General features: G+C 39.9%; 2 protein-coding genes across 2 annotated transcripts; one reads left to right on the forward strand and one right to left on the reverse strand.

Annotated features, from left to right (window-relative positions):
- Nucleotides 1–1,045: 1,045 nt before the first annotated feature.
- Nucleotides 1,046–18,371, reverse strand: umodl1 (uromodulin-like 1). Its single transcript, XM_067607403.1, has 16 exons — nt 16,403–18,371; nt 15,972–16,130; nt 15,179–15,306; nt 14,708–14,891; nt 13,746–13,886; nt 12,326–12,601; nt 8,661–8,915; nt 8,081–8,193; nt 7,689–7,908; nt 6,761–6,898; nt 5,542–6,665; nt 5,219–5,379; nt 4,479–4,715; nt 2,877–3,033; nt 2,681–2,765; nt 1,046–2,027 (listed from the first exon to the last, which is right to left on the reverse strand). Exons 1-16 carry the CDS (start codon nt 16,572–16,574, stop codon nt 1,840–1,842), a joined length of 3,738 nt encoding a protein of 1,245 aa, XP_067463504.1. The 5' UTR covers nt 16,575–18,371; the 3' UTR covers nt 1,046–1,839.
- Nucleotides 18,372–18,950: 579 nt separating this feature from the next.
- Nucleotides 18,951–26,905, forward strand: zbtb21 (zinc finger and BTB domain containing 21). The gene is made up of 2 exons (XM_067607404.1): nt 18,951–19,076; nt 21,570–26,905. The coding sequence occupies exon 2, from the start codon at nt 21,572–21,574 to the stop codon at nt 24,665–24,667; it is 3,096 nt and encodes a 1,031-aa protein (XP_067463505.1). The 5' UTR covers nt 18,951–19,076; nt 21,570–21,571; the 3' UTR covers nt 24,668–26,905.
- The last annotated feature ends 217 nt before the right edge of the window (nt 26,906–27,122 follow it).

A 27,122-nucleotide genomic window follows, 5' to 3' on the forward strand; every position in this document is an offset into this window, starting at 1 on the left:
TGTCTCACAGCCGCACTGACCTGGATGAACAGAGAGAAACGGATGTGAGGACGAGGGGGAGGAAAGAGACACAGATCAGGTTACAGCCATTATGAGGGACGTGACTCTGCTGCTTTCGGGAATATAGAAGTACAGAGTGGAAAAACTAATTCTCCTCCAGTGCACCCCCCCTCCCTCTAATCTCCAAGGCCCTATGAATTTACGAATCACTCCCCAGACACTAATTTTCTTTATTTAACAATGGGGAGTCTTGCTAGTTGTTGCCACTCTGTGTGTGAAGGTTATAAATGATCACCTGCACAGTTATTTTTAAATCCAGTGCAATCCAGGGTAGATTAATTGCAAAACAGTAACAAAACACTCATTGGAAGAGGCAGAGGGAAATTAATTTGGAGTTCAAATTTGCACCACAAAGTCTGAATGTTTTTGTTTTAAATTGATAATAAAGGCGCATTTCAGCCCATTTCACGCTTTTGAACTAAAATGGTTCCCCGCTCTCTCTCTCTCTCTCTTTTGATCGCTGTTGCGCTCCCTCTCTCCATCCATCATTTCCTCCATCCCTGCACTGGGCTGTTGCCATGGAAATCGGTTGCCAGGTCTCAGACAGCGAGGCTGAATGGGTTAATTAGGAGGCAGAGCAGTTGCATCCCTCCAGATGGTAGTAAGCCCCCTCCCCTCGCCACAGGTCTCCAGGGACCTCCTCTCAAAGAGAAAGCCTCTCCTGTTTAGTATTCACCACCCGCCGTCGATCCAGGAGCTGCATTTATGACCCTGTAGTCAACAATGTGGGATTATGGGAAGTGTAGGGGGGGCTGGATCCCCCTCTTCAGCTCTGCTCAACTGAGAAAGGCTTACTACTGATCTTTTTCTTAACCACTGATCTGATTAACAGAGAACATGACACCCCTCCTCCCCCTCTACGACCTCCATCCCATCCCATAATGTTGCCTATAATAGCAACTTCTTCTTATATCACCTCATACCTTGTGTCGTCTCCTGTAAACACTTAAACATGTTATCTCTGTGCATGCAAGAAGCCACCTTGCATTGTTTTTTAGAGCTGAGTGTGTCAGCAGCACCCTCAAGTGTCTGCACTCATATAGGACATGTTTATTATTGTCGTTGCACTTACATCACAAATAAAGAATTTATACAAGTGAGAGTAGAATGAATATTTCTGATATGTAACAGTACAAATATTAAAACTGTAATTGTAGAAAAATAGCAGCTAAAGGAAAATAAAGTGATAACTGTGCTTGAACAGGATTGTAAATGGTATATTTTAAACATATTGGACTACATGAACGTGATCATTTATACAGAGATACACAATACAAGCTAGTTTAGTGCAAACTCATAGCATTGCCAATGTATTGAAATGTTCTCCATACTCAGTGGGTCTTTTAAATATTCTTAATATATTATCTTAAATATTCTTTGCAGTTTTAATATCTCTTGTTTCTTTTTGTGAACATGTTTGTTTATGGATGTATGAAAAATGTGTCTTAAAACATTTGAACTTTTAAAATGTGAATAAATCATACATATTTATTTTATATTTTAATTTAAAAATATTCATAAAATATTTATAGTGTCTATATTTGATAACCCAGCATGAAACTATTCTATTATTCTAATATATTGAATATATGTCGAGGAGCTGGTAAAATGTAAATATGTGTTCTTCATAAACCATTTAATGTGCAAAGGTTTGCAATGTGTGAATGGTGCAACAGTGCCACTCAGTGGCAGTTGAACTGTAACAACATACCAAATGTATCTGCTGCAACATTTATCTTTTGTGACTGTGACTTTGGTTGTTGGAGTACTGCTGCACCTCTAAGTGTTAAACACAAGGTAGGTGAAGTTCTCCTGCTTGGGTTTGACGCTGAAGTTGTAGTGTCCAATGCGATTCCTTTGGTAGTAGAAAAGGCAGATGAAACCAATGATGAAGAAGAGCGACAAACCGACTCCTAGACAGGACAGTCCAACTAGCTGCAGAGTGTTATGTTCCTCCTCCAAGGACTCTGAAAGAATATGTGTCAGGTTGAAGCATCAGAAATCAGTAAACACAGTGAAAAGTAAAACAGGATTAATCTGAAAATAACTAAAGTTAATACTTTAACAGCAAAATGGAAAAGAGGACATATAAACACTGTGACTTTTATAAGTGCTTATAACAAACACACATACAGCAGGCAGTACATCCATAAGTGTGAGGTAAAATATGGCCAAAGGCTGATCAAACAGCTGAAATATTAAATTCAACTGATAAGTCTATTATGAAAAAAACAGTTTACTTCAGATAAAATACTTTAAATTTATTTTATAACATTTTTCAGGGTTTTTTGAAATGTATGTTTTACATCAATCTACTTCAACTTCCCTCTCCACCAGAATGATGATAGAGGCAGCAGCACTACTGGCCTAATTCAAAAGCCCATTCAAATCCTAAAATGAGACTCTCAAGTTTATAATGGATACTGTAGACCTTGGTGGCTTTTCCACTTCTAAAACAGGCCAGTCTGTCAGAAGCAGAGTAGAAGCTGTTAGCTAGAATTAAATCCCATCCTTGACTCAAATTTAAGCACAACAGAGCATGTAAGCTGAAAAATATATCTTTTCTAACAGAACCACATATGAAATGTTAGATATTGTTATTCTGTGTAAGAGTACTCACCATTCTCAAACCTGAGTATTGGCCCGGTAGAACCAACAGCTGCTCCGATTGTGTTTGAAGACCGAGATGTTCTTTGTACACAGTCCTGAAAGTAAACACAAGCAAAAGTAATTATAAATGTCACCAGCAGAGCAGTTGAGCACCTTGTTGAAGCCACAAGCTTGTAACTGCATTTTTCTATAGAGGAAGCACTCACAGGCACACAGGTAGCAGATCCAATCTGCACACAGATCTGCACCTGGCAGTGCAGATAGATCATATTCAGGTTGACGAAGGAGAATATCTGTACAGACACACGGGATGTGCTGGAATTCCCATTCATCAACACTTTGGTGTATTGGTTCAGGGAGCATCTGTGGAGAACAGACAAGACACTGAAAAACTGAATCAGATTTTTTTTTACTCTCAACTCAATTAAATGACAATCCATAATGAAATTCAAGTTGTAATAACAGAATTTACATTTCACATACAGTACCAGTCAAAAGTTTGGACACACCTTCCCATTCCCTCGAATGAAAAAATGTGTCCAAACTTTTGACTGGTATTGTATGCCAGTGATTTTTGACATCTATAGACAACTGTTTTGCTGCTATGATTTGACTTGATGATGTCAAATGACACTTTTTTGAGTCAGCCATTGACATTGAGTTACTGATGATGAGGTTTAGAGATATTGCAAATGAGTTTTACCTAAATATAGGGCTTCCTTTTCTAATTTAGGATATGTGCATATATCCCAGTAAAATCACCACTGGTGCAGAGTTGTTCTATCTCTGCAGAGCACCTAAAACTAACTGGTTTTAGGTTTTAGGAGAAGCTGGTTCAAATTCAAAAAGTAAAACTGTAGCATACTGTGAATTTATACTAAGAGTTAAGAGTGGTCATTCTTCTTTGAAGAGTTTCCCTTTAAATTAGCAGCAAGACAGTTTAGCCTCTTGACTAGCTTGTTTGTTGAAAAACTGAATTTTATGTTTGATTCATCATGATTAAAGTGAGACTATGATATTTTCTAAGAGGAAATAGCACATTCTTGCTCTTACTTACTTAATGAAAAGTTGAATTCATAAGTAAACAAACACAATACATATTGCTCAATTCAATACTCTATGAAGTGAACTATATGATCTTATGATGGCTAATGTTAGCTATTGTTAAAAAGCTTTAGATAGACATTGCTGCATGTCGGACACTTCGGATTCAGTTTGTTGATTTAATGACTCTTCTCTATTTTTGCCATCGTTACACTCTGTTTTAGCTTTTAACATTATCCTGTCTTTGTCATTTGTGTTCACAGCTGTTAACCAAAAGTTAAATAGTCTTACTTTAAAGCATGGGGGGGTCTTACTATAAACCAAATTATAGACCTCACACTGCACTACATCATATGAAGTAGCGCATAGTATTTCAAACTTTTTTGCCTATTTCTAGGTCCCAAAGGCCTTATCGCCCCAGCCATTAGAGTGTCAGTTATAATAGTATTTTATTTTCAAGATACACATGTATTTCATACCTATCTAACAAATACTGAATCTTGCCATATTCTCAATCAATCGTCAATATGTAATTATTTGAAATCTTATAGGGCCCCATATAGGCATATCAAGTGACCTCATGTGAGGTCCCAACCCCACGGTTGAGACACTCTGAAGTAGTGGTTATAGTAGTGGTAGTAATAGTATAAGTCAATAATTAGTAAATGTAACAGCAAAAATTGTAAAAACGGTAGAGAAAGAGTACATTTATTACTGAGAATAATGTAATCTAAGTACACATAGTGCTGTAGACAGAAACAGACCTGTTGTCCAGGAAGATGTACCGATTGGTGTCTGCAGAGTTTGGGGTCGGGGTGGCCCAGCACATGTTGATAACTACTTTAATCTTCTGTGAAGAGGTGTTGAGGCTGACCTCCACCACCACAGCCTCCTCTGAGGACAAGCTGTAGTTGTGGGGTAGAGGCACTGTACCGTTCATCAACTGCACAGTCACCTGGAATGACCCGGAGCCAGTGATGACATCTTTGATCATGTCATACCTGGAGATGGGTCAGAAAAAAAACATATACAGCCTCCCATACAACTGGAAAACACTGAAAGAAATCTTCAAATTTTACCCTTAGTTTTCTTGAGGCAAGTAAAATATTCATCCAAAGATAACCTGTGGTTTCAAAGCAGTTTCAGAGATCTTTAGAGACAAGCATCTACAGCATAAAACAAGTCAGGGAAAGACAAATCTGAAACTATATTAACAACATTTTTGCAGATGTTTGCTCATATTAGATTAAAGGTTCCTGTAAGGTGGATATTTTTGTGTAATTTACAATTCATGAACCAGTAATGTGACACCTTTTTATTTTATTTTGATCATATCCCACTCACATTACACTTTGTTGATTATTGTTTTTGGGGTGCTCAGTCAAACTCAAAAGTAAAGCTGTAATTATTAAGGACTTGGGTGTGTTGTATAGTGGTGTGCAGGAGTTTTGTTGTGCAGGGAATGCTGGTATTCTGAGTAATCATGACATCAAGTGGAGCGTACCCCATGGAGCCGAAGTCTGCAGACATGAGCATGCTCCTCATGTAGGTACACATGACGGGAACCTCTAGACGTATTCTGGGTACCTCCACTGTTCCACTGGGTAAGATGTATGGATCCATGGTGTTGAACAGGGTTACAGATGCTGTGTAGTAGGTGTCATTCTAAAATACCAGATGTTGGAAGCAGTTTGGGTTATTTTCAGGGTTAATGCACTTCAGTTTCACAAAAGTGGCAAGTATAGTATCTACAAAATATGTAAGAGTGTGGGAAGATGCAAAAGTTTCCTTCTTGCAACAATTTTTCAGAAGAAAAAAAAAACTTACATGCACAAGTCTAGTGACACACTCATCCCATGCTACGGTCAGCTGGGCATGGGTGGCATTGCTGCTGTTGACACCACATTCCTGCTGGCCCAGGTACAAGGCACTCTCCCGGATCTTGCTGCTCAGTAGAAAGTCTTTGGCAACTGTCACAGTGATGGAAGCAACCCTGCACTGGACTGAAATGGCCCCTATAGAGGCATTGATGGCAGTTCTAATGGCAGGCGCATTAGTTGTAGAAGCTGTAGTGGTGGTAGTGGGGTTGGTGATGGTGGTTGTAGGGGTAGAAGTCATGTATGGCGTTGAAGGATTGGTGGTTGTTGAGGTAGTAGAAGTGGTTGTTGGTGCAGTAGAGGTGGTTGTTGGGGTAGTAGAGGTGGTTGTTGGGGTAGTAGATGTGATTGTTGGTGCAGTAGAGGAGACTGAAGGGGCAGTAGAGGTGGTTGCTGGTGCAGTAGAGATAGTTATAGGGGCAGTAGAGGTGACTGCTGGTGCAGTAGAGGTGGTTGTAGGGGCAGTGGAGGTGGCTACTAGTGCAGTAGAGGTGGTTGTGGGGGCAGTTGAGGTGGTTGCTGGTGCAGTAGAGGTGGGTATAGGGGCAGTAGAGGTTACTGCTGGTGCAGTAAAAGTGGTTGCTGGTGCAGTAGAGGTGGTTGTAGGGGTAGTAGAGGTGGCTGCTAGTGCAGTAGAGGTGGTTGTAGGGACAGCAGAGGTGGTTGTAGGGGCAGTAGAAGTGGTTGTAGGAGCAGTAAAGGTGGTTGTAGGGGTAGTAGAGGTGGTTGCTGGTGCAGTAGAGGTGGTTGTAGGGGCAGTAGAGGTGGTTGTAGGAGCAGTAGAGGTAGTTATAGGGGCAGTAGATGTGGTTATAGGGGGAGTAGAGGTGGTAGAGGGGATTGTAGGAGTAGAGGAGGTGGTGGTTGGGGCAGTGGTTACAACTGGGACTCCTGTAGTAGCAACAGTTTGTGTGGTTGTAGAAGTGGTTGAAATCAATGTGGTAGATCTGACTGCAGTGGTTGTAGTGGTTAAAGTTGGATCACTGCTTGAGAGTGTTATTTGAGAGAAAGTGGTAGTGCTAACTGAAAATAATGTTGTTGGTGGCAGTGGTGGTGTCGTTGTCTCCAAGGTAGCTGCAGAGGACAAGACACTCTGGTTACAAAATGCAAAGATATGCTGTTATTATTATTGCAAATAATCTAACCACTATCAGATTGTGAGACACTACCTTGACAGGCTCTTCCAGGCCTTTGTGAGTTGCTGTCTATAAATCCATCCTTACAAACACACATGTAGGAAGCCCAGGTGTTTGTACATGTAGCCCACTGGGAACAGTCATTTCCGCCTGAAGCACATTCATCATAATCTACAAAAAACAAAATATTTTGGCTCAATAAGTCATGCTCTCCTTTGTTCTTAGGTAATGTACTCTAGGTTTCTGGCTACAAATGGTTCCCACTTGAAAATCTGACACGAATAAACCCCTGCACTGCATTTTAGTATGCCTGACACTTTTGCAAATCTCTTTTAAAAGGTTATAGCTTTATAGAACAAAACAGAAAGAAACATCTGTTCTGCAAACACAAAGAGCTGTTAAAAAATGAAATAAAAAAGATCAAAACTGAGGTAGCACAGGCTGGGATATCTTGTATTTTAGGCCCTGGTCTGGTATGGGTCAAGATCCAAATACAACACAATCCTACAGTTTCCACAATGCACAGTGCTGAAAGTGTTATTTGGTATACCCTCCCTTCCTGGTAAATGCCTACATCTTTCAAACTCCTGCCCTCAGTTTGTAATGCAGGCTTTCTGTTAAGAATCTGAAGTCTCCAAGGCAAAGCCGCGATAACCCTGATGGCATCCTCAGTGTCCTTTTTTCAAACTTTGGAAAGCTTCCCCCATAGCCACAGAAGACATTATACAACTGTTTTCACAAGTTGAGTAGTACTAACCGTATGTGTGTGTAAAATCAAACTTAGATTTTGCTGAAAGTTACTGAAAGTAGCATCTTTGTCCATCTTTTTACTAAAATATTTTTGACTCACAAGATACATTTCCAGATTTTTCTTTAATGCACTCCCTTTTTCTTTTGCTTTATACCTACCAGTTCAGTTTCACAGACACCTAGTTAGAACACAGAAGGTAAAGATATGTACCATTTATGCTTGTGTTGTTTTCATCCACAGAGTATTTGGAGCTGTTCATCAGGGAGTACAGCAGAGCTGTGGACACATTTCTGATGTCTTGGCCTTGATTGGGGGTGAGGATAATGCTGAAATTGACCACCACACTGCCTGGGGAAAAGCTTCTGATCTCGATTCTCACCTGGCCTGAATCCACCATGGCCTTCATTTCTGGAGACAGAGACTGGTAGATCTGTTGGTGGCAAAGAAAAATCACTCACAGTCAGAATAATAATGGATGAAACAATAACACTTGTCATGTTCACTCATTGAAATTGACATGTTTATTGTGTGTGGAAATTTAAGGATTTTTAGATACATTCTATTCAAAGACCACATTCTGATAATCCTCATAGCACACCTACCTCCTCTATAAAGCTCTCAGAGAGGTTTTTGTAGGCCTGACTGCTGGTGGTCTGCAGGTCAGCAGTGAACTGGATTTTGGTAAGTCGCGCAGTGGCGTCAAGAGTCTGAGCATCTATAAAGAAAAGTCTTTCTTGGTACAATAGACACATTTTCCAAATTAAATATCAGCCCTCTTACCAGCCCTGGGCTTATTGGTTAAAAAAGGACTCTTTTCTTTATTGCATATTAGTCATTTAGGGCAATTGTATCCCTTTTGTTCTTCCTTGAGGGTAGTAATCAGTGATTTTATCATATCTTATTTTAATAGTTCCTTTCCTTTCCTTTCTGAATTTGCTATGTTTGTATCATCCTTTAGGTTAGATTATCATTAAAACTCTAATAGTAGGTCATGACAAAATGCATTAAGCAAAATTTACTATAAGGTGTGAATGTACAACATAGCCTCTTTTCCTGTATATCTTATTAAATGAAACAAGTTCAGTTTTGTGTACAAGTGATGGCACCATGAGACTGCTGTATATGATAAAATGAGATCAAAGTCATTCACAATCATCTTAGTTTTGTGTGCACAGTTCTTACCAGTTCTGACCAATATATGAAGGGTGTTTCCTTGGCTTCCGCAAACGCAAGGTGTGACAGTAACATTGTAGAGCACTCCAGGCAGCAGTCCCCTCACTTCCATCATGGTGTGACTGGTCTCCCACATATTGACCTCTGACCTCTGGGTTAGAACAACCCGATAGGTCTGGTTTGTCTGAAACTCGCTGGACCAGGTCACGCAGAAGGAGGTTCCAGTGACATTGGCCAACTCTAAACTGGAGATGCTGGGAGGAGCTAGAAGGTGGTGGTAGGTGGGGGGACGGCAAAGGCAATTAACAGGGTGTCATTTATTCATTGTGGATAAAGCAGTAGTTTGACATTTTGAGAGATATGCTTATTGCTTTCTTGCAGAGAGTTAGATGAGAAGATTGATTCCATCCTCTGACATAAGAGTGGTATTAATCTTCTCTCAACAAGAAAGCAAGAAAATACCTTGAAAAAAGTACTTGCCAAAATTTCAAACAAATGTCAAATATAATCAAAAGATGTCAAGTAATGACATACACCACATTCAACTAAATGTCTGTAGAGCTTATCTGTACCTTTAAAATCAAATGCTTCTGACAAAATCAAGTGTTTCAATTTTGTTGTACACCGATACAACTCCTGCTACTTTGGTGTCTAAATCATGATTTTGGCATGTAGGCCACCACGTTGTTTGGTTAGGCTAGTATACCTCCCAAACTACACTACAAGGTGTCCGCCAACATGACACCATAGCCAACCACATTGCTTCATGGTACCAGAATGAACAATTTAATTGACTTTCCCCATCTGAATACAAAGAGCTCCATCAAGCACTAATAGAAGAACTTTCTTCATTACTGATGAGACCACATCAATTGTTGTAGCCTTCCAAATTAAACATTCCCATCATGAGCATCCCAGAGATTATTACCAACATTTGAGGCATGCATACTTCCAAGGCAAGAATTCACTAGGTTTAGAAGAAAACTCCACCTTCAAGTCCTTGTTCTTGCAGAACCGTCATCTGTGCATACACTCTCATGTTGTGCTTATGACACATCAAAGTAATCTCTCAATGCACGAGATAAAGAAGATGACACAGATGGCTTGGGAAACTATTGTCACTTCAAAAGCGAAGGGGAAAACAACTGCGCCTGCCAACTCAAACACTGAAGCGCCGAACACACCTGTTACACAGGTTACACACCTGTTTAGACAGGTGTTTGGGTAACCTGTAAACACCAAGTCAGCATTTTATGTTTTTATTGTGTATTTTTTTTACTGCAGATTGTGGGGGGTTTTTGTGTATTGTGTTTGTTAATTTTGCACTTTTTAATCAAGTGACTTGGGAAGTCACCTCATCTGTTTTGATCTCTTTCTTTTTGTTTGTTGCATCATGCTCATGTAAAGCACTTTGTGACTAATGTCTATGAAAAGAGCTATATAAATAAATTTTACTGACTTACTTACATAGGTCCACTGCCTCAAAAGATCATCTTCACAGCCGCACTGAATGCCTCCCTGCCTCTGGCTACCCAGAGCATTACAGCCCTGAGCCACAAGTTAAGAAAAACTTGAAGCACAACTTGTGCTTGTGCTGCACAAGAGCTCCAGAGTTCACTCCTCACAGTCATTGCTAACAACACAGTCCACCCCTGTTCTAAGTAAGACAGATGCTAGCTCAGGATACCTTACATAGGTAAACTTGGGTTTGTCAGCAACAGCAGCAAACTGAATAATTATGAACTCAGTGATAGCCACACATCTTACTATTAGCTGAAAAAAACTTAAATTCTGATTTGCCTCAGACACCACTGTCCAACTTTGCAAGTACACTTGTTAGTATTTTTGTCAGTAAGATCACTATTGCAAAACACAAGCATAGGACATCCCATTATGACTTTACAGAGCTAGTCATACACATGTCCTTATCCAACATAAGTTTAGGACATTACCAAACTCTCAAACAAAAACCATGATATAGATAGGACTGAGATTTTGGAAAATCTGGTGACACTCTTCCGGAGCAACACCTGCCTGTAGAACAAAACTGAAAAGTCTGCAAAGATCGGACTGAGTACTATATTGAGTAGTCAGTATATCAGTATATATCAGTATCTGATCCAGTGAGTGAACCAACAAACACTCTTAGACACTTCAGAAATGGCCTTATCACTCTAGGTGCCACTCTCTCTGCATCTCACCTTAACAAATTTACACAACTAATATTCCTATTTTTGTTAACCTTGATGAATAATGAGAAACACAGGTTGTTTATTTTATACTATGCCATTGTTGTAGTTTTTTGTCTGGATTTTGTTTTTGGAACTTGATGACTGTTCCTCCTTAGCCAAGATAGATAGTGTTGACAAATGTCTGGTTGCTTAATGAACTGCCCAGATGTTACAAACTTGAATGAACTGACAAATGAACTCTTTCAGCTATGGACTGTACATGTATATTTGTGCTCTTAGGATCACACATCAAGTGAAATCCTGAGACCAAAAATGTGAAAGTTACACCTCTCCTCCATTCACTTCCTGTAACTATAACCTGATGCTTATAGACCCTTCTCCAATCACCACAGGTCAGTGTGACCTGTGACCCTACATGATGTCACTAGGTAATTAAAAGGGTCAGCTGGCCCTCTGCGAAGAGAGCAGCAACTCTCTTCTCTTCACTGCAGCTGAGGGCGCTGCTTAGCGCTCTGCTCTCTTGTGTGGCCTGCTCACAGCAGACACACACAGAACTCTTCTCTTAATGGCAGAAGATGCAAGGGCATAGCATCAGCACATGGCTAAGCATAAGAGTTGTTCAATTTTGTCAATGTACATGTATTGTTTAGTTAATGTATTCACTGAGCTTTATTGTTATGATGTCCTGTTCATGGTTAGGTTGTTGAATAGCAACACTGCTAAGCTGATATTAGTTTATGCTCCACACATGTATTCATAGCACTAGGCCTTGCATGCAACTTTTGTTTCTGAGCTAACAGGTGTGTTCATGCTCGAACACATGGAGGCAGAACAAAGAAACACCCACGCTCTCTCACACACCATGCGGTCCCAGTGGCTATCTTTGATTCTGCCACCTCGTTTGTAGTTTTTCCTTTTTCAGCCATACTGTTTTTTAGTTTGCCTTTGTTCACACACAATGCAGTCCCAGCTGCCATTTTGAGTCCTAGTCAACCATTTTTGTTTTTGTCCTCACACATAGACACACATACACACCCCACACACACATCTGTATATAATACTGTTATTTAGATTACATATTGTGTGTTTTTACTTCCTTTTGTTATCATTTAAATAAAGGCTTTTGAATATTCATGCTGTCTATTTAATGTTGTACAAAAGTGAATATTGTCAACCTCTTCACTGTAGAACTTCCAAATCCTTCAACTTTTACTAGCTATTGATACAGTGATTTTGGTTGTAGTTATTAAGTTAATTCTCAATCAGAGTTTCAAACTGATAGTTTAGTATATTTTATGAGACTGTATCAGTGAATTGGCTATCTTTTCCCTTCTTTAAGGATGGTGCCCTGAGGTGGATTTAATGTAAATTAAATCCTATTACTTAATATAATTATTAATTATTTCTGATAGTCCAAAAATGGTGCGTGATCCCTACAGGGGGTTCTGAGCAGCTCTGAGATAAAAATAAAATATTTCTTACAGCATGTGGTTGTTGGCAGAGGTGACTCCACAGTTGAGCTCATGCTGGTATAAGGTGCAGGACTTGTCCAGTGCGGAGCATGTGATGAATTATAAGAGACAGAGCTTGTATTACTCAGAGCTGAGGTAGTCATGTTGGTCTCAGTGGAGTTGAAGATACCCATGGTGCTGTTGCCTGTAGGGTCATGTGTGGTATTGGAAGCTGGGGTTAAGGTCATGTTCATGGGTGGAAGGGAGGTCAGCGGGGCCTCTGTGGTGGTCCACACAGTGATGTCAGCTGGGAAAAAAGGAGAGAGGTCAATGTCAAAATCAAAGCTTCTTATGCAAGATATTAAGTGTAGGGATAACACCGTAGGTGGTTGGGTCAAGGTATACCTTTTTTTTTGTCTAAAAACATGAGAAATCCTAAGTTTTCACCCAGCCACAAGTTGTGGTTTGTGGTTTAATTTCACACAAACCACAATTTCTTGGTTCAAGCAGCTTCGATTGGCTTGAGGGACTACTTTGGCTGCCATGTTGCTGCATCCAATTGTCAGTGCATCTATTGGTTTGTTCCCTTCAGCTTTGCCAAAGACAAGGCTTGCATAACCTTGTCATTCTTGTCCTACCGCAAAATTTCTATGTTTGTGTTTGATGAAACATGTCTTGTAATTTTCTTTTACACAGCTATTTGTGTAGGTGGTGAACATTTCCCTGCCATGTTTTAAGTGTTATTTCCTTGCTTTTAATTTCACCCTTGAGCAAGATAGTGAGAAACTAAGGGCCTTTCCCTATGATGTGAACCCCAATAAGACAATGAAGTGTTTACCCATGAAAAAATAGTAAACCCACAAAGAAACTAATAATCCTACAGCTCACTCTGTCAGTTAGCTGCTGGAATTCCCCGCAACAATGAACTGACTATGCATCCTTAAAGATGTTTCTCTGAAAAATTATAAAAAATACCAAAGAGACACGTGGTCCTCATTTATAATGAATTATTTAATTGTTCACAGATATCTTTGGCTATTGTGCAGACACAGAGTAAAGATCTTGCTCTTTATCCCTACCAATAGATTGTTTGTTTTTGTAATGTGATACAGATTCCAAGCTGGACAAATTTAAATGTACTATCATTTCAGGTTATATTATGAATTCTTAAACCACAGAGATGATGTACCTCCAAAGAAAAAAAAGGTCTAATAATTAACCCACATCTTTATTTGCATTATTTAGGATTTACCATAATTTTAGGCTTGCATAATATAAACATATTTGGTCAAAGAGGTATCAAAGGGATGAGAGTGTGATGATTAAGAAAGGGTTTTGTGAGGTAAAAAACATCAGTGAATGCTTCCGGGGTGTTTACTTATGACTCTTACCATCTTGATTACCATATAAAGTATATTGCCTGCTTTTAAATTTACCACAGTCACCCTCACCTGTGCAATGAGCTCCAGGGTTGCTGGGATCAACATCAACATATCCTCCACGGCAGGTGCACTGGTAGGAACCCACTGTATTGTTACATTCTGCCTGAAGGGAACACTGACAGAGAGAAGAGTGTGCACACTCATCTACATCTGCAATTAGAAATAGAGACATATGAAGAGGTTAGAGGTCAGTAATTACAATTACATCTGCATCCTTTTGGATTCAGGTTTGCATAAGGAGTTATGATTACAAGAAATCATCCACTGTAATGTGTCATTTAAAAAGTACAAATACTTCACTTAACAATTACAGAAAAAACATATTCTATAGCAAAAGTTATTTAGATTGTGAAATTATGGAGACAAAATCTCGTTTTTGGAAAACCTACTGTAATGGTTTCAGGCAAGAATACTGCCATTTAAAATATAATGTGCAAGTTGGACTTTCTTTAATATGTCATTCAAATGCTAAGTAGTTCAGAGATGCTTGAAAATAATTGAAGTACATTATCATACAATTAAATATGTGCCTACAATGTAGAGAAGAGAAATTAATTATCTGTAAGAGAACATTTTGAAGGCAACTCAGTTGTTATTGTGTCTTTTGTACAAATGTAACGAGTATGACTGATTCATGATTAATATCTGAACGTGTGGAAGTGAGCGTGTTTGTGTGTGTGTGTGTGTGTTTGTGTGTGTGTGTGTGTGTGTGTGTGTGTGTGTGTGTGTGTGCTCGCTCTAGTGCTATTTTCCGCTATTGCAGGAAACATCCCACAGATGACTGTCACTCAAACAAGTGGTGGGAGAAGGAAACTGTGGTGCGACTGAGTCATTTTTTCCTGAACACCATGTTCTATGCAACATGAATCATACTCAAAACTCTACAAGAATGTCATCTCTCTAGAAAAAAAGCCCCAAGTAGCCTCAGTGAGAGGTGAGTGCTGCTGTACAGAACAAGCGTGTCTCCTGACCTTCCACAGTTACAGATGACACCTCCTGCATGTGTTTGAGGAGAAGATGCAGCCTCGATGTGACATTGTACAGTGAAAGAGTTGAGTTGCAGACAATCAGCAGTGAAGTAGCAGTTCTGTATGGATGCACAGGCCATGAGCTCAGGTAATAGACTGACAGGTCAGACTGCAGAGCTCCAGTCACCTATTAGTGATACACAGATGCAACAATCAGTGTGAAATTAATGAAAGGAAAAAAATATGAAATGACCCTGAAACAGACATGTTGATATTTTAGTATTGCTTCTACATTGTAAATTTTAACAGACATAATTTCCAGACCAAACATTTAAATGTTTTCAATGGTTGTGGCTGGTCAGTAGTCTAAGCAGTGGTAGAAGTCATAGTCTTATTATGCAGTAATGGCCTTAATAGTTGTAGCAGAGGCAGTATTCATATAATGATTAGTATTCGTATTAGCAATAGTTGTACCATTGCTTGTAGTAATCTTGTGTGATTCAGAAGACCTCTTTCCTTGGACATTAGTTGGTGGTGATCTGTCTTCACTGTCACTGTCGCATTGAAACGGTATCCTCCATTCTCAGAATAATTTGCTGAGCCTGAAAATTCAAAAAGGTTTTTAAAAGGGATAGTTCACCCAAATAATAAAGGAAAACCCATATTTTTCCATTTAGACCTAGTGGTTATCTAGAGGTTAGTTTCCAGTGAAATGTTGCCCTCAGTAATTTTCACTAAGGGTATTTCCTGCGAACGACAAAATAACAGATTCCTCATCTTTGAAAAGAAAATGTGAATTCATGAGAAATAAAATGCACCCATGTTCAGTTTAATATACTCAGGCGTTTTGCTTCTATAGCCTTACTTGATCTGGTATGACCACAAGTTTATGGTTGCTACTGTTAGCAAACATATAAGATATTGCTGTATAACTGACATTACTGAGTCAGGTCACTAACTTTATGAATATTCTCTGCTTGTGCTATACTGTTACACACATGTTTTAGTATGAGGTATTATCCTGTAATTGTCACTTGCAGCCACAGTTGCACAGCAGAAGCTCCATAGGCTCACGTTTCTCAGCTTTCAACATGATAAACAACATTCCATTCACCTATGTTGTGATGTCTGAAACTATCTGCATGACTAGACACCACTTTTTCACAACTTTTCATCATTTAGGTGAAAATACTCTTTAAAAAGAGCAAAACCATACTAGCTGTATACTTCAATAATTAATAAAAATAGAGTCAGGATATATACTAACTTGCAGGATCACTGCAGACAAAGCTACCAGATCTCTGGCAGCATTTTTGCCAGCCTGGGCAGTCTATGTCCCAGTCACAGTCCTCAGATCTGGGATACAATCCATCTGCATTTGGACAGGATCCTGGCTTGGCAGTGAACTCCCCACTCCTGTTTACAGCTTCATTCAAAGGAAATAACATGTTACAGACTATATATTAGCGGCAAGATATTTGTGGCAGTTTCTGTGCTTCCATCTGGTGTCTTGTATGCAGTACCACACACTGAAAGGTCACAATGATCGTTTGTCTGTCTGCAGTGTGTGACGCCATATCATCAGATTTTACAAACACACGTACAAAGACACTAGAAATCTAAGACCAAACAGAACAACACATGTTCTACTATCATCTTCAAAGATGGAGATGGATAAATTATGTGCAGTACACTCACGCAGGGCACAGTAATGGCCGACTTGTACGTATCCCTCGCAGCACCTGGTCACCTGTTTCATCACTGTCTTGTACTCAGTCTGATAGGTCATCCTGTAAAGTGTAACTGTGCATATCTTCCACAGGAGCCAGCCGCCACAAGGCTTTGTCACAGTATAGGGGACTTTGTGCATCACAAGGAAACTCACAATGCTCGTCTCATTGCGAATACATAGATGGTAGCCAGATGCAGAAAGGCTTTTTCCTAGAATAAATACATCTTGTTAATTTTACTGTTGGATAAGTGTCTTTGGTAGGTAGTCTCTGGCCGTATAATGACACTAAATTTCACTTTCATTTTGAGTTAGTCATCAAAAATGCTCTTTGATTTTGACTTATTTACAACATAATACATGTCTAATCTATCATCTCTGACATTACAAATGTTAAAAACAAACTGTAGTAGGTAAAGCAAAATATCATATCGGTAATACATCAAATCTGTCTTGACGCCTACCTTCATGTTGAATGTTTTGTCCCCTACAGAGAACCGGCAGGGCCACAGCTGTCAAAGTAGCCACAGCTACCCAGATGGAGAGCATCCAACCCATTTTTCTTATCTAAACCATATATTTAACGATCACATTTTATGTGCATGTTTTTCTCATTGGGGTGATGCTCACTGTTCACTGAACTTACTGTTCAGGGTGTATTCAAAGACTAATTCCTGTGAGGCTGTCTGTCTCCTCCCCTTGTTCCACCACCTGTCCCTTATGGACCACAAAATCAAAGCAGCCAGCAGGTAAGTATAAAATGTATGTTTGGAGTTACATTTGTCAGTGTACTGATATGACATTCATTTTTGCAAAACTGAACATTACAATTCGCACAATTTGATATTTTGCATTGCCATGAAGTATAGCAGTATGACAAACAAGTGAGTCAGTTATTACAAAAAGAAAAGCCTTTGATTCATATGATCTTCACAAAGCTCAGGCCTCAGTTTTATTTTTGTAGAATAATTAAGTTGTCATTTTACTCATTCTTTGGCAATGTCGGGATCGGTAAACATGTTTGTGGTGCCAGGGAAAGAGACATGGGATGGGAGGAGTCAAAGTCCCTAATGACTTGGTTTCCACACAGGTAACCATGGTAGTGCCTACTATGCTGCTGGCATTAACAGCCTGTGTCAGCCATTAATGTCAAGTAAGGAGGAGTGAGAACTTCCCTGCCATCTTCCCACGTCTTCATTCTCATTATGTGAAGGAACAGCAGGATGCTTTGGCTGTCAAAGATGTGTTCTAAAAAAAAGACTACATCAAGATTTTGTCATCGCTTTGACATTATGAATGTGAATACCCGTCTCCATTTGATGGAAGAAATTTCTACGGGTCCTCTACATTCTTTTAAATCTTTTCATGCACATTTTCATTCTTGATAAATGCAATGATTAATATAATGATGCTCCTTTTATAGTAATGAGGTGTGAAAATGTGCCTGATTAAACTTGCTTCAGTCATTAGGTGATAATGACTGGGTACAGCTGAAGTGCTGGAGCGTGTGTATGTAGGGAGGCTGGGTCTGCTTAGGTCACTACACACAAAATACAGTTACACCACAAAATTAAAATCATCAGCTCAGTAGAACATTGTTTTGAGATATAGTTCATACTTTGATAATTATAAAAGCAAGCTTTAGCAACGGTGCAATCAGTCTTCTCACTACCAGTGCCACACCTGACTGGGTCATGAGGCTGTTGCCAGGTACTGTAGCTGACAGAGCCTTCCAGGAAGAGGCCTGTAGGCCAAATAAACATGACAACATGTCCCCACTGGATGCCAGTAATGACACAAACCTACTAGCATGCTATTGTGACTTCCCTTCAGTCAAGGATCTAATTAGTTTCATTGGGGTTAAGGGGGCTTGTAGTAACATGCATATTATATCTGCACCTCAGAGTATAAAGTTGACAGACAGAAGCACACTTACCTAACAAAATATCTTCTGTAGTTGGATGCATAGCTTTAGTATTAAAAACCAATTTATTTTATTTACTAAAATTAAAAGGTGGGCTTAGGTTATTTGAATATATAATAACAGTGAGCATTTTGTTTATTTTTTAACATCAAAGGGGATGTTATCAGAAAAACGAAGAGAGAAAAAATGTAAAAAGAAAAAAAAAGTCCACAAGCGCTTTAATACTCCCTCTAAATATTTCCTTTTCAGTGAAAACTCACCACTAAAGACTCCACCCAGTTTACTGTGGCACATGTGACTTAACATCAAGCAAAACTTACCACACTTACAAATAAATTACAGAGCTCAAGTGCACAGGCAGTTACAGTATGGAGTGTAACTTCAGTTGGCTGCCCTTGGTTTTCATAAAAATCTTGGGCCAAAAAAAAAAAAAAAGCAGACAGAACAGAAAAAACCATTGACTGCTGAAATGAAAAATATGACCTATCCCTTTAAATTAGCCTCAGTGTCAAGTCTTCCGTTGGTCCTGCCTCCTGGTCCGTCACTAGCCTATGAGAGCGCAGCGCACGTGACGAGCGTTCTTTGCGATGACCTCATCCCTGGTGTGGGATGACGTCAAATTCAAGATGGATGGAATCACGACCAGCGCGCAGAAACCTACACAACACTGAATAAAGTCCTGGCTGTGAGGAGGAAAGAGCATATTGACGACGGGCAGGGTAAGTGTGAACGGCCGACGAAACTTCACGTTAAACCAACAATAGCAGGGAGGGTGAAACATATAACAGTTGGCGGAGAAGCCTTTTCCTTTTCCTCCCTGACGTAACTCGAAAAGGGGGATTGTGCTGCTGTAAAACCGGACCAGCTACAGCAACTGCGTGGTGTCAGGCCGAGTTGAACCGTTTTGGGGGTAAAAAAAAAAAAGCCAAACAAACCCCACCACTACCAGCACCGGGTGTAGCGGGTATAATTCAGTCCGTCCCCGCCTACCACGGTGGTGCTCAACTTTTCCCCTCTTCATTTGTAAACGCTGTTGCCTCGCTTCTTTCGCCATTTACCCTCAAAAATAGAGAAACGCGTGTCGGTTCTCCAAACTGAAAGCGGCATTTCGGATGGAGAAGTTACTTGTCATGAGACAGTGAGCCACGTCTGGTCTCGCGGATGATCTAATACTCGACTTCCTCTTAGAAAACCGACACGACTGACACAGGGGTTACACGTTTTATTGAAAAGGCAGCCGCGGTTGATGTTAGTTTTTGATGAATGAATGAAGCTTCTGCATATGGACCTGTTATTATAACAAGTGTCAAAATAGTCAACACAACTAACGTGCCTTCCGCCCACAATTTTCAAAATAAACGCCTCTTTGAAAAGTGGAACGCAAACAATGTAAATAATAATAATGTAATAAAATATATGATATATAATAAATATATGTTGTGGGCGAAAATTAATCTTGTATCTAGAAATGTTAGCTAACTCCAGTGCTCCCAGGAGAGCTCTATGACAGAAAATTCTGTAATACCTCCTATATTTATGTTCATGTATTTACTATATTTATATTTATATTTTAACTGTGTGTGTGTATCTATGTCTGTATCTAACTAGATTTTTACTGTTTTATCACTCTGTAGAGCACTTTGAATTGCTTGACTTGACTTGACTATATACAGTACGTGCCTGATGGTTGTCATTGTGGCAATATACTGTATGAGAACCATGCAAAAAAAATGAATAAATCAGTGTCTTGTTACTGGATGATAAATACTCTTAGTTGCCAGATTATTAGGTACACCCAGCTAAAACACATTCAGCCTAATACAACAACCTTCAATAACTGTTTCATTTTTGCTGCAGCCGTTTTAGAGAAGTGTTAACCCTAACCCAACGTCATGCTCATTTAGGAGGCTGTTGTTTGTGGTTCTGTGGAATTGTTTCACATTACATTGAGAGATTGTATTATTATTATAATGTGATGTTTGTTTTTCTACTCTATCAGTATAATACAGTACAACTCAACAGCACATCAAACTACAGCCTCTAAAATGACAATAAAGTTCAATCAGCACCTTTGTAAATCAGTTTCAACTAAAGCTGAACATTAAAACCATCATGAATGTGTGATTTATTGCAGGGCTGTTGTGTTAGACTGCATATCTTCACAGCGTATGAGCTATATTCAGAATGTCTGCTTCACCACTACATAGAAGAAGACACTGTTTTCATGTAGAAGTGGTTAGCAATGCAGGGGTTTCCCCAGGAAACTGTTTAGGCTAGATGGTAAACCAGACAGATCCTGACTCATCGTGTGTCATAATCAATCTAGTTGGTAAATATGGCATTTGCTGTGTATTAAAAAATATTTATGATGTTAGTGGAGATGGTCTTTATTTCAGGATAGGTGGGTAACCCTGCCAATGGTGAAAGGCTACACAAACACTGCCCTCACTTTAATTGCAAACCCTTTTAACTTCCTGCATTAGCCTGCACCGCTGAGGGTGACTTGACAGAGCTGCATTTTTATACCTTGTTCTGACCAATAACATGATGTAATGCCCATAAACTTGCTGTGTATGTCTTTCTGTATGTGTGTGCTCCATGTTGTGGTAAATGAGATGGTTAAACTATGACCTCTAGTGATCATCATAAACGACAACCAGTACAAACAAAAAGAGAAACAGCTATACCTCCCACTTAAAACATTATACAATTTAATCATTTTAATAATTACCATTACAATTTACAATCCAAAAAAGTTGGGTACAGTGAAACTCTGAAAAGATATTACAGAGCCGTTTTTCACATAGTCATAGAAATATTAGTGTACCACAAAACAAGTATTTATTTCTATAGAGAAACACACTTAATGTACATTCACTGAGCAAGGTGCTTAGATAACAGTGCCAGGTGAATATCAAGGCATCTAGTGGCCTTTATTTACCATCAAGTGGCAGATGGTATTATGTAAATTATATTAACTTATGGTAAAAAAAAGTCACATTATTGCTAAAATGTGAAGTAAAATGTCAGTAATATTACTAAATTGCTGACACTGTTGGTGTTGTGGCATGAGAAATGATAAGGCCAACAGACACAGACATACACTGATAAGAGGGCAATAGAGCAGGTACCTAAGCTCCACACACACTTAATGATCACCTTTGTATTTATATTCCTGTATTAAAGCATTATCTTCTTGTCTTGTCTTTCAGCCATGGAGAGCCTAGTGCATTACAGTAATCCCTCCCATGCCCTCTCAGTGTTAGGGCTTCTCAATGAGCAGCGCCTGCGGGGCCAGATGTGTGATGTAGTCCTGGTTGTGGCAGACCAGAGGTACCAGGCCCATAAGAGTGTTCTGGCTGCCAGCAGTGAATATTTCCAGTCCCTGTTCACACGGATGGACGCAGAGACACTGAAAGTTGTCAACCTAGACTTCTGTGAGCCTGACGCCTTTGAGATAGTTCTGAATTACATTTACTCCTCTTCACTCTTTGTGGACAAAGGCAGTCTGGCAGCCATTCAAGAGCTGGGCTACAGCCTTGGAATCCCTTTCCTCACCAACATCGTATCAACAAGGCCACATGCATCCTACTGTGTGTCTAGAAAAAGGCTTTCGTTCACTGAAGGGGATGAGAATGATGTCCAGACAAGGAGCGTCATTGTGTGTCGGGTCCGGAATGACACAACCCATTCCTCCCGCTCAAATTATCAGAGTAAAACATCAGAGAGATCATCATCATCTCTCAACTCTAGCCGCGAATTAGCTCAGCCTCCATTAGAACACAACTCCTTTGAACCGGTCAGGAACTCTGAATCCATTACCAGGAAATCATCTGAACAGAGTGAAGCTCCTGAAAGGAAGTCCACCTATCCATACACCTCCATATTAAAAGGGAATTCATCACACATCTCATCTGTTAGGCCCCAGCTGACATCATCTGTGTCTTTCAGTGATGCTGAAGTGCAGCACATCAGGCTGCCGTCTGGCACTGACCAGGACACTAAAGAGGAGAATGAGGAGCAGGAGCCCCATTGTAATACCAAAGTGCCCTTTCAGGGTCAGGCCTGTGAGCCAAGCCAGACCATTGACAGGAGCGGGCCGCTCATAAAAAGCCTACTCCGAAGATCATTATCCATGGACAGCCCCGTTCCAGTCTTCTCACCCACTCTGGAGCTCAAGGAGCTGCAAAATCGTGAGCAGTCAGTTGTTAAAATGGCATCAAAAGCATCTGGGCCAGAAACATCTGTTCACAATGGCAACTCAAAAAGAACATCTCCTCTGGTTCTCAGGTCAAAGTACCCCAGCAGGTATTATGAAGAAACTCAGGTAGAAAGAGAGGTTAGTGTGAAAGCTGAGCCCAGCAGTCCACTTGCTGACCCCATGGACATTATTCGAATCACAGTTGGAGATGCTTTGCCAGTCAACCTTAAAGACTTGCAAACAAATTATGACCAAGGTTCCAGGCCAGACTTCAATCCTCTTGCGAAACGAAAGGACAGGCCAGACAACAGAAGGTACCCATTCAAGAAGAGCAAAATATTTAAAGAACATGCCCTCTCACTTGATGAGAACATGTCAGAAACTGTACCTCAAAACATGTCAGAAACTGTACCTCAGAGTGCCAGCAGTGACTCTAATGAGAACAATGAGGAGCCACCTCAGAACAAAATTTTCAAATGCTGGAACTGTTTAAAGGTTTTCAGGTCCAGCGCTGGACTACATCGTCATGTAAATATGTATCACAACCCTGAAAAGCCGTATGCTTGCGACATCTGCCACAAGCGCTTCCATACCAACTTCAAAGTGTGGACACACTGCCAAACACAGCATGGTGTGGTACAAAACCCAGCCTCATCCTCCAGCTCCTCTGTGCTGGATGAGAAATTTCAAAAGAAGTTGATAGATATTGTGCGAGAGAGAGAAATAAAGAAAGCTTTGCTTTGGAAGCTGAAGAGGAATAAGCAAGGATTGCAATCTCCTGCACTTACCAAAAAGCGATCAAGACCCAGCTTCATATGTCCTTACTGTGGGAAAGTATTTGTGTTCCAGTCTCAGTACAGACAGCATTTAAGGACACATCCTGCTGAAAAAGCTGACGAGGACACAGCAAGGGAAAGCGTCCTTTACCAGGAAGAGGATGAGATCATTCAAGAGAAGAACACAGACGCTGGTGTTTACTCTTGTAGGCTTTGTAATATGAAGTTGTCTTCACTCTTTGAACAGGGTGATCATGAGAGGGGCTGTCGTCATGCAACTGTATGCCCTTACTGTGGCCTCCGATTCTCAAGTCCAACAGTCAAGAAGGACCATGAGGCACATTGTAAGTACAAGAAACTGACATGCCTTGAATGCATGCGGACCTTCAAGTCCTCCTTCAGCATATGGCGCCACCAGGTGGAGGTCCACAACCAAAACATGATGACTGTTAAAGACCAGATTCATCTGAGGCAGCAGGAGAACAATGACGAGGCGTCTGAAATGCTCAGGGAGGAGCATTTCAGTGACGAGCCTCTAGCAACTGGGAGCTCAAGAGAGAAGATTACTTACAGTGACTCCTCAGGTCCACCTATGTACGATTCAGAAGACTCTTCATCCTATGTGCCTGAGGACCTGAGCATGGGCCATCATGGCAAGCTGGTGGTGAAGGAGGAGCCGTTAGAGGAGGCTGTGAGTGAGAGGGAAAACACAGAGTCTGCCAAATTTGGGCTAGAGGAACCCGGGGTGTGGCCATGCGAGAAATGCGGAAATCTTTTCAGCTCTCGCAAAGACCTGGAGCGACACCAGGAGCTGCTATGCCACATCAAACCATTCATCTGTCACATCTGCAACAAAGCCTTCAGGACCAACTTCCGCCTTTGGAGCCACTTCCAGTCCCACATGTCCACTGCTAACGAACCCGGAGCCAAAGAGATCGACAGACACCCCTCGCCTCTGTCACCCTCCCCTCCCATGACCCCTCAAAGCTCCGAACGTCCCTCCCCACAGGCTTCCGTGCTCAAATCCACCCAGACGGCCCCAGTCGCTGCAACAATGGCTGAGGACTCCAGCAGCTCCGAGCCTGGTAGCTCATCAGTAAACACGACAAAGAGGCCTGAGCTTGAACGGCAGCCCAGCAGCCACAGCCCTCTATCGAGGTCAAACAGCATGGAGAATTCAAGTGGTCCTCAGGAATCAGACACACTCTTTTACCATGCCCCATCACTCTCTGCTCTGACATTTAAGCGGCAGTATATGTGCAAACTCTGCCACAGAACCTTCAAGACGGCCTTTAGTCTCTGGAGCCATGAGCAGAGTCATAGCCACATGTAAGCATCAGACAAGTGATAGTAGTGCATTTCCCTCAAGAGACAATACTTAATATTAGAATAAAACACCTCAGCCTACAAAAGGAAGACTTTGAATGTATAGCTTATTTGCTTGCCTCCAATGTCATATATTAAAGTGGCCATGATCATTAGAGGTGTAAACGTGAATGTGCAATCAAGTGCTAGATTCCTCTGTGAGACGAGATGATTATAAATGGTTTATTTTCCTTATAAAACTATCTATAACCTATCTATTTTAAACCTATTTTAGTTGTCTACTTGTATTTACCTATTTAGGTGTTTTGAGAAAACAAGGTACAGAGTTGCACCCCTCATCGCTTCAGCTGTACCACATTTGACTTAAAGGTACAACTATATATGTTGTTTTCTCAGAGTGTGGAAAAAGTGCTTTAAATTTTTGGAGGCTGCAGTTGAATTAAAGATTAGTGCTTTTGCTTTTGTATCAGATCAGTCTCCTGGTGTGAGATAATGACATCCCTTAAGATGATAACAGTGGCCTCAACAATGTATTCAATATGCACTTTGTTTAACAGTTTGATTCTGTTATGAAACTACAGAGGTGTAGTTCAAAATGTTTGCTTTGATCCCTTACTTGCCATAACTAAGGTTTTAGGATTCAGAAGTAGAAGTGATAACTTGGCCTAATAGTTTGTTTTGTTTCTTCATACTTGGCATTCCTTTGAAATTTGTTTGAGTTTCTGATTGCCTCCGGGTCATTTTGTTTATCCGGCTGGTTGAATAAGATCTTCAGTATAACAGATGAAGTTATAACGCATACTGTACAACAAACACATCTCATATACCTGTTGTTTTAGACATAGCAGTTCAGTCTGCAGTGACTAACCTGGAGACCATTCAACCAAAACCAGATGTATTTATTACAAGAAGACAGAACAGGAAATAGGATACACATTCTATGTGTTTACTACTATATACACCTTTTTTTTAACTGTTTACCGTTTTCATTCAGTACTTATAATTTATCTCTATAATTATGAGCCTGGTGAATCATTGTATGTAAATGAATGAGACAGTGCAATCATCAGTCAAATGTGTAAGATTTGAGAAAGTTTTTTTTTTTTCCTCACATTAAGAGTAAATAATTCTTAATGTTGCTGAAACAACTCATTTGTGAAAGGTGCTCAGACCAGCTTACTGGTAAAATGAAAGTGTCCGTGAAAGAAATGGGCTGAGTCGACCTTATGGTTTGATTTGATAGTGTCCTAAATACCAGATACTGTAACATTGTTCATGTATTTGGCTCATCGCATCAGCTGCTAGAAATTAATCTGAAATATTTAAAGCAAGAAAAGTTTCTTTAAAGCACACTGCAGTATAGTAATGCAATGTATGGTTAATTCTAAATAATACATATGGAAAATCTAACATTGATTTGTGTTTATTAGACATTGTCACAATTTCTGAATCATTTAAGTCAGCCAACACAGTGCTACCCAGTGTTGTGTTAATACTCATACACTGATCTGATCTGAGCTTTACAGTGCTTTGATGGCCTTATGCAACCTTAAAAATATTTTGTCAATATTATTTTACATAAAAGCACAATAGATTTCCAGATGACTTATGACTCAGGCATTTAGAGGTGGTAAAGTTCAAGAACAGGGAGGCATGTGGAGGTAAAATCTTTTATTCTATGAATGGTGAGCAAGTGTTCCTGCTTCCTAAAGATTTATTATAAAGATTGTGTTTTGATTGTATTCCAGTTTCACAAATGTATTCTTGTACAAGTATATACTTCTGCTTTGGCTTGATGGATTAGAAATTTGTATAAATTATTATGATTGCTACTGTCTGGGAGATGTTGAATTGAAAGAGTGCTCCACACAAACTGTGGGAATCTGCTTTCCACTGAATGAGCAACACGCTGCATTGTGATGTTAAATTCTTTTTGAGGAAATCTGTATTGATAATAGTGCTCTTAATTTCTCGTGAGAGAAACTTTCTGAAAGTTTCACAGAAATAATTAGAATTGTGTACATGGAAGTGTTTGTATTCTCAATTTTGTACCAATTTTGTTAGTAAACAACAAGTTTTATCTTTTTAGTATTCCTGTGCTCTACCTGCAATAATGAATATTTGTATCAGCATTGGTTGCATTATTGTTGCTTTTGGAGACTTGCAGCTGTTTTGTGTTTAGGTTTTTCTACTGTTTTTGTGCTTCATTTCTGTAATAAAGAGTAACAATGGAGTATATATACAATCATTTGTGGTGCTTGAATTATTCAGTTATACATGGTAAACTATACCTTGGGTCCAAGTATCTAAATCAAACATTAAAGATTTAACCATGTTTACATTGTGGATTCTCTGCATCTTCTTAACACTTACAGAAACACTGTTTTGACTTGGTGAACTCTCTCTGAACTTAGCAGTTAGCAGATATAAAAGGACCCCTGTGCAGTATTTACATGATAGAG

Source organism: Thunnus thynnus, chromosome 13 (genome assembly GCF_963924715.1).
Source record: "Thunnus thynnus chromosome 13, fThuThy2.1, whole genome shotgun sequence".
NCBI classification, from domain to species: domain Eukaryota; kingdom Metazoa; phylum Chordata; class Actinopteri; order Scombriformes; family Scombridae; genus Thunnus; species Thunnus thynnus.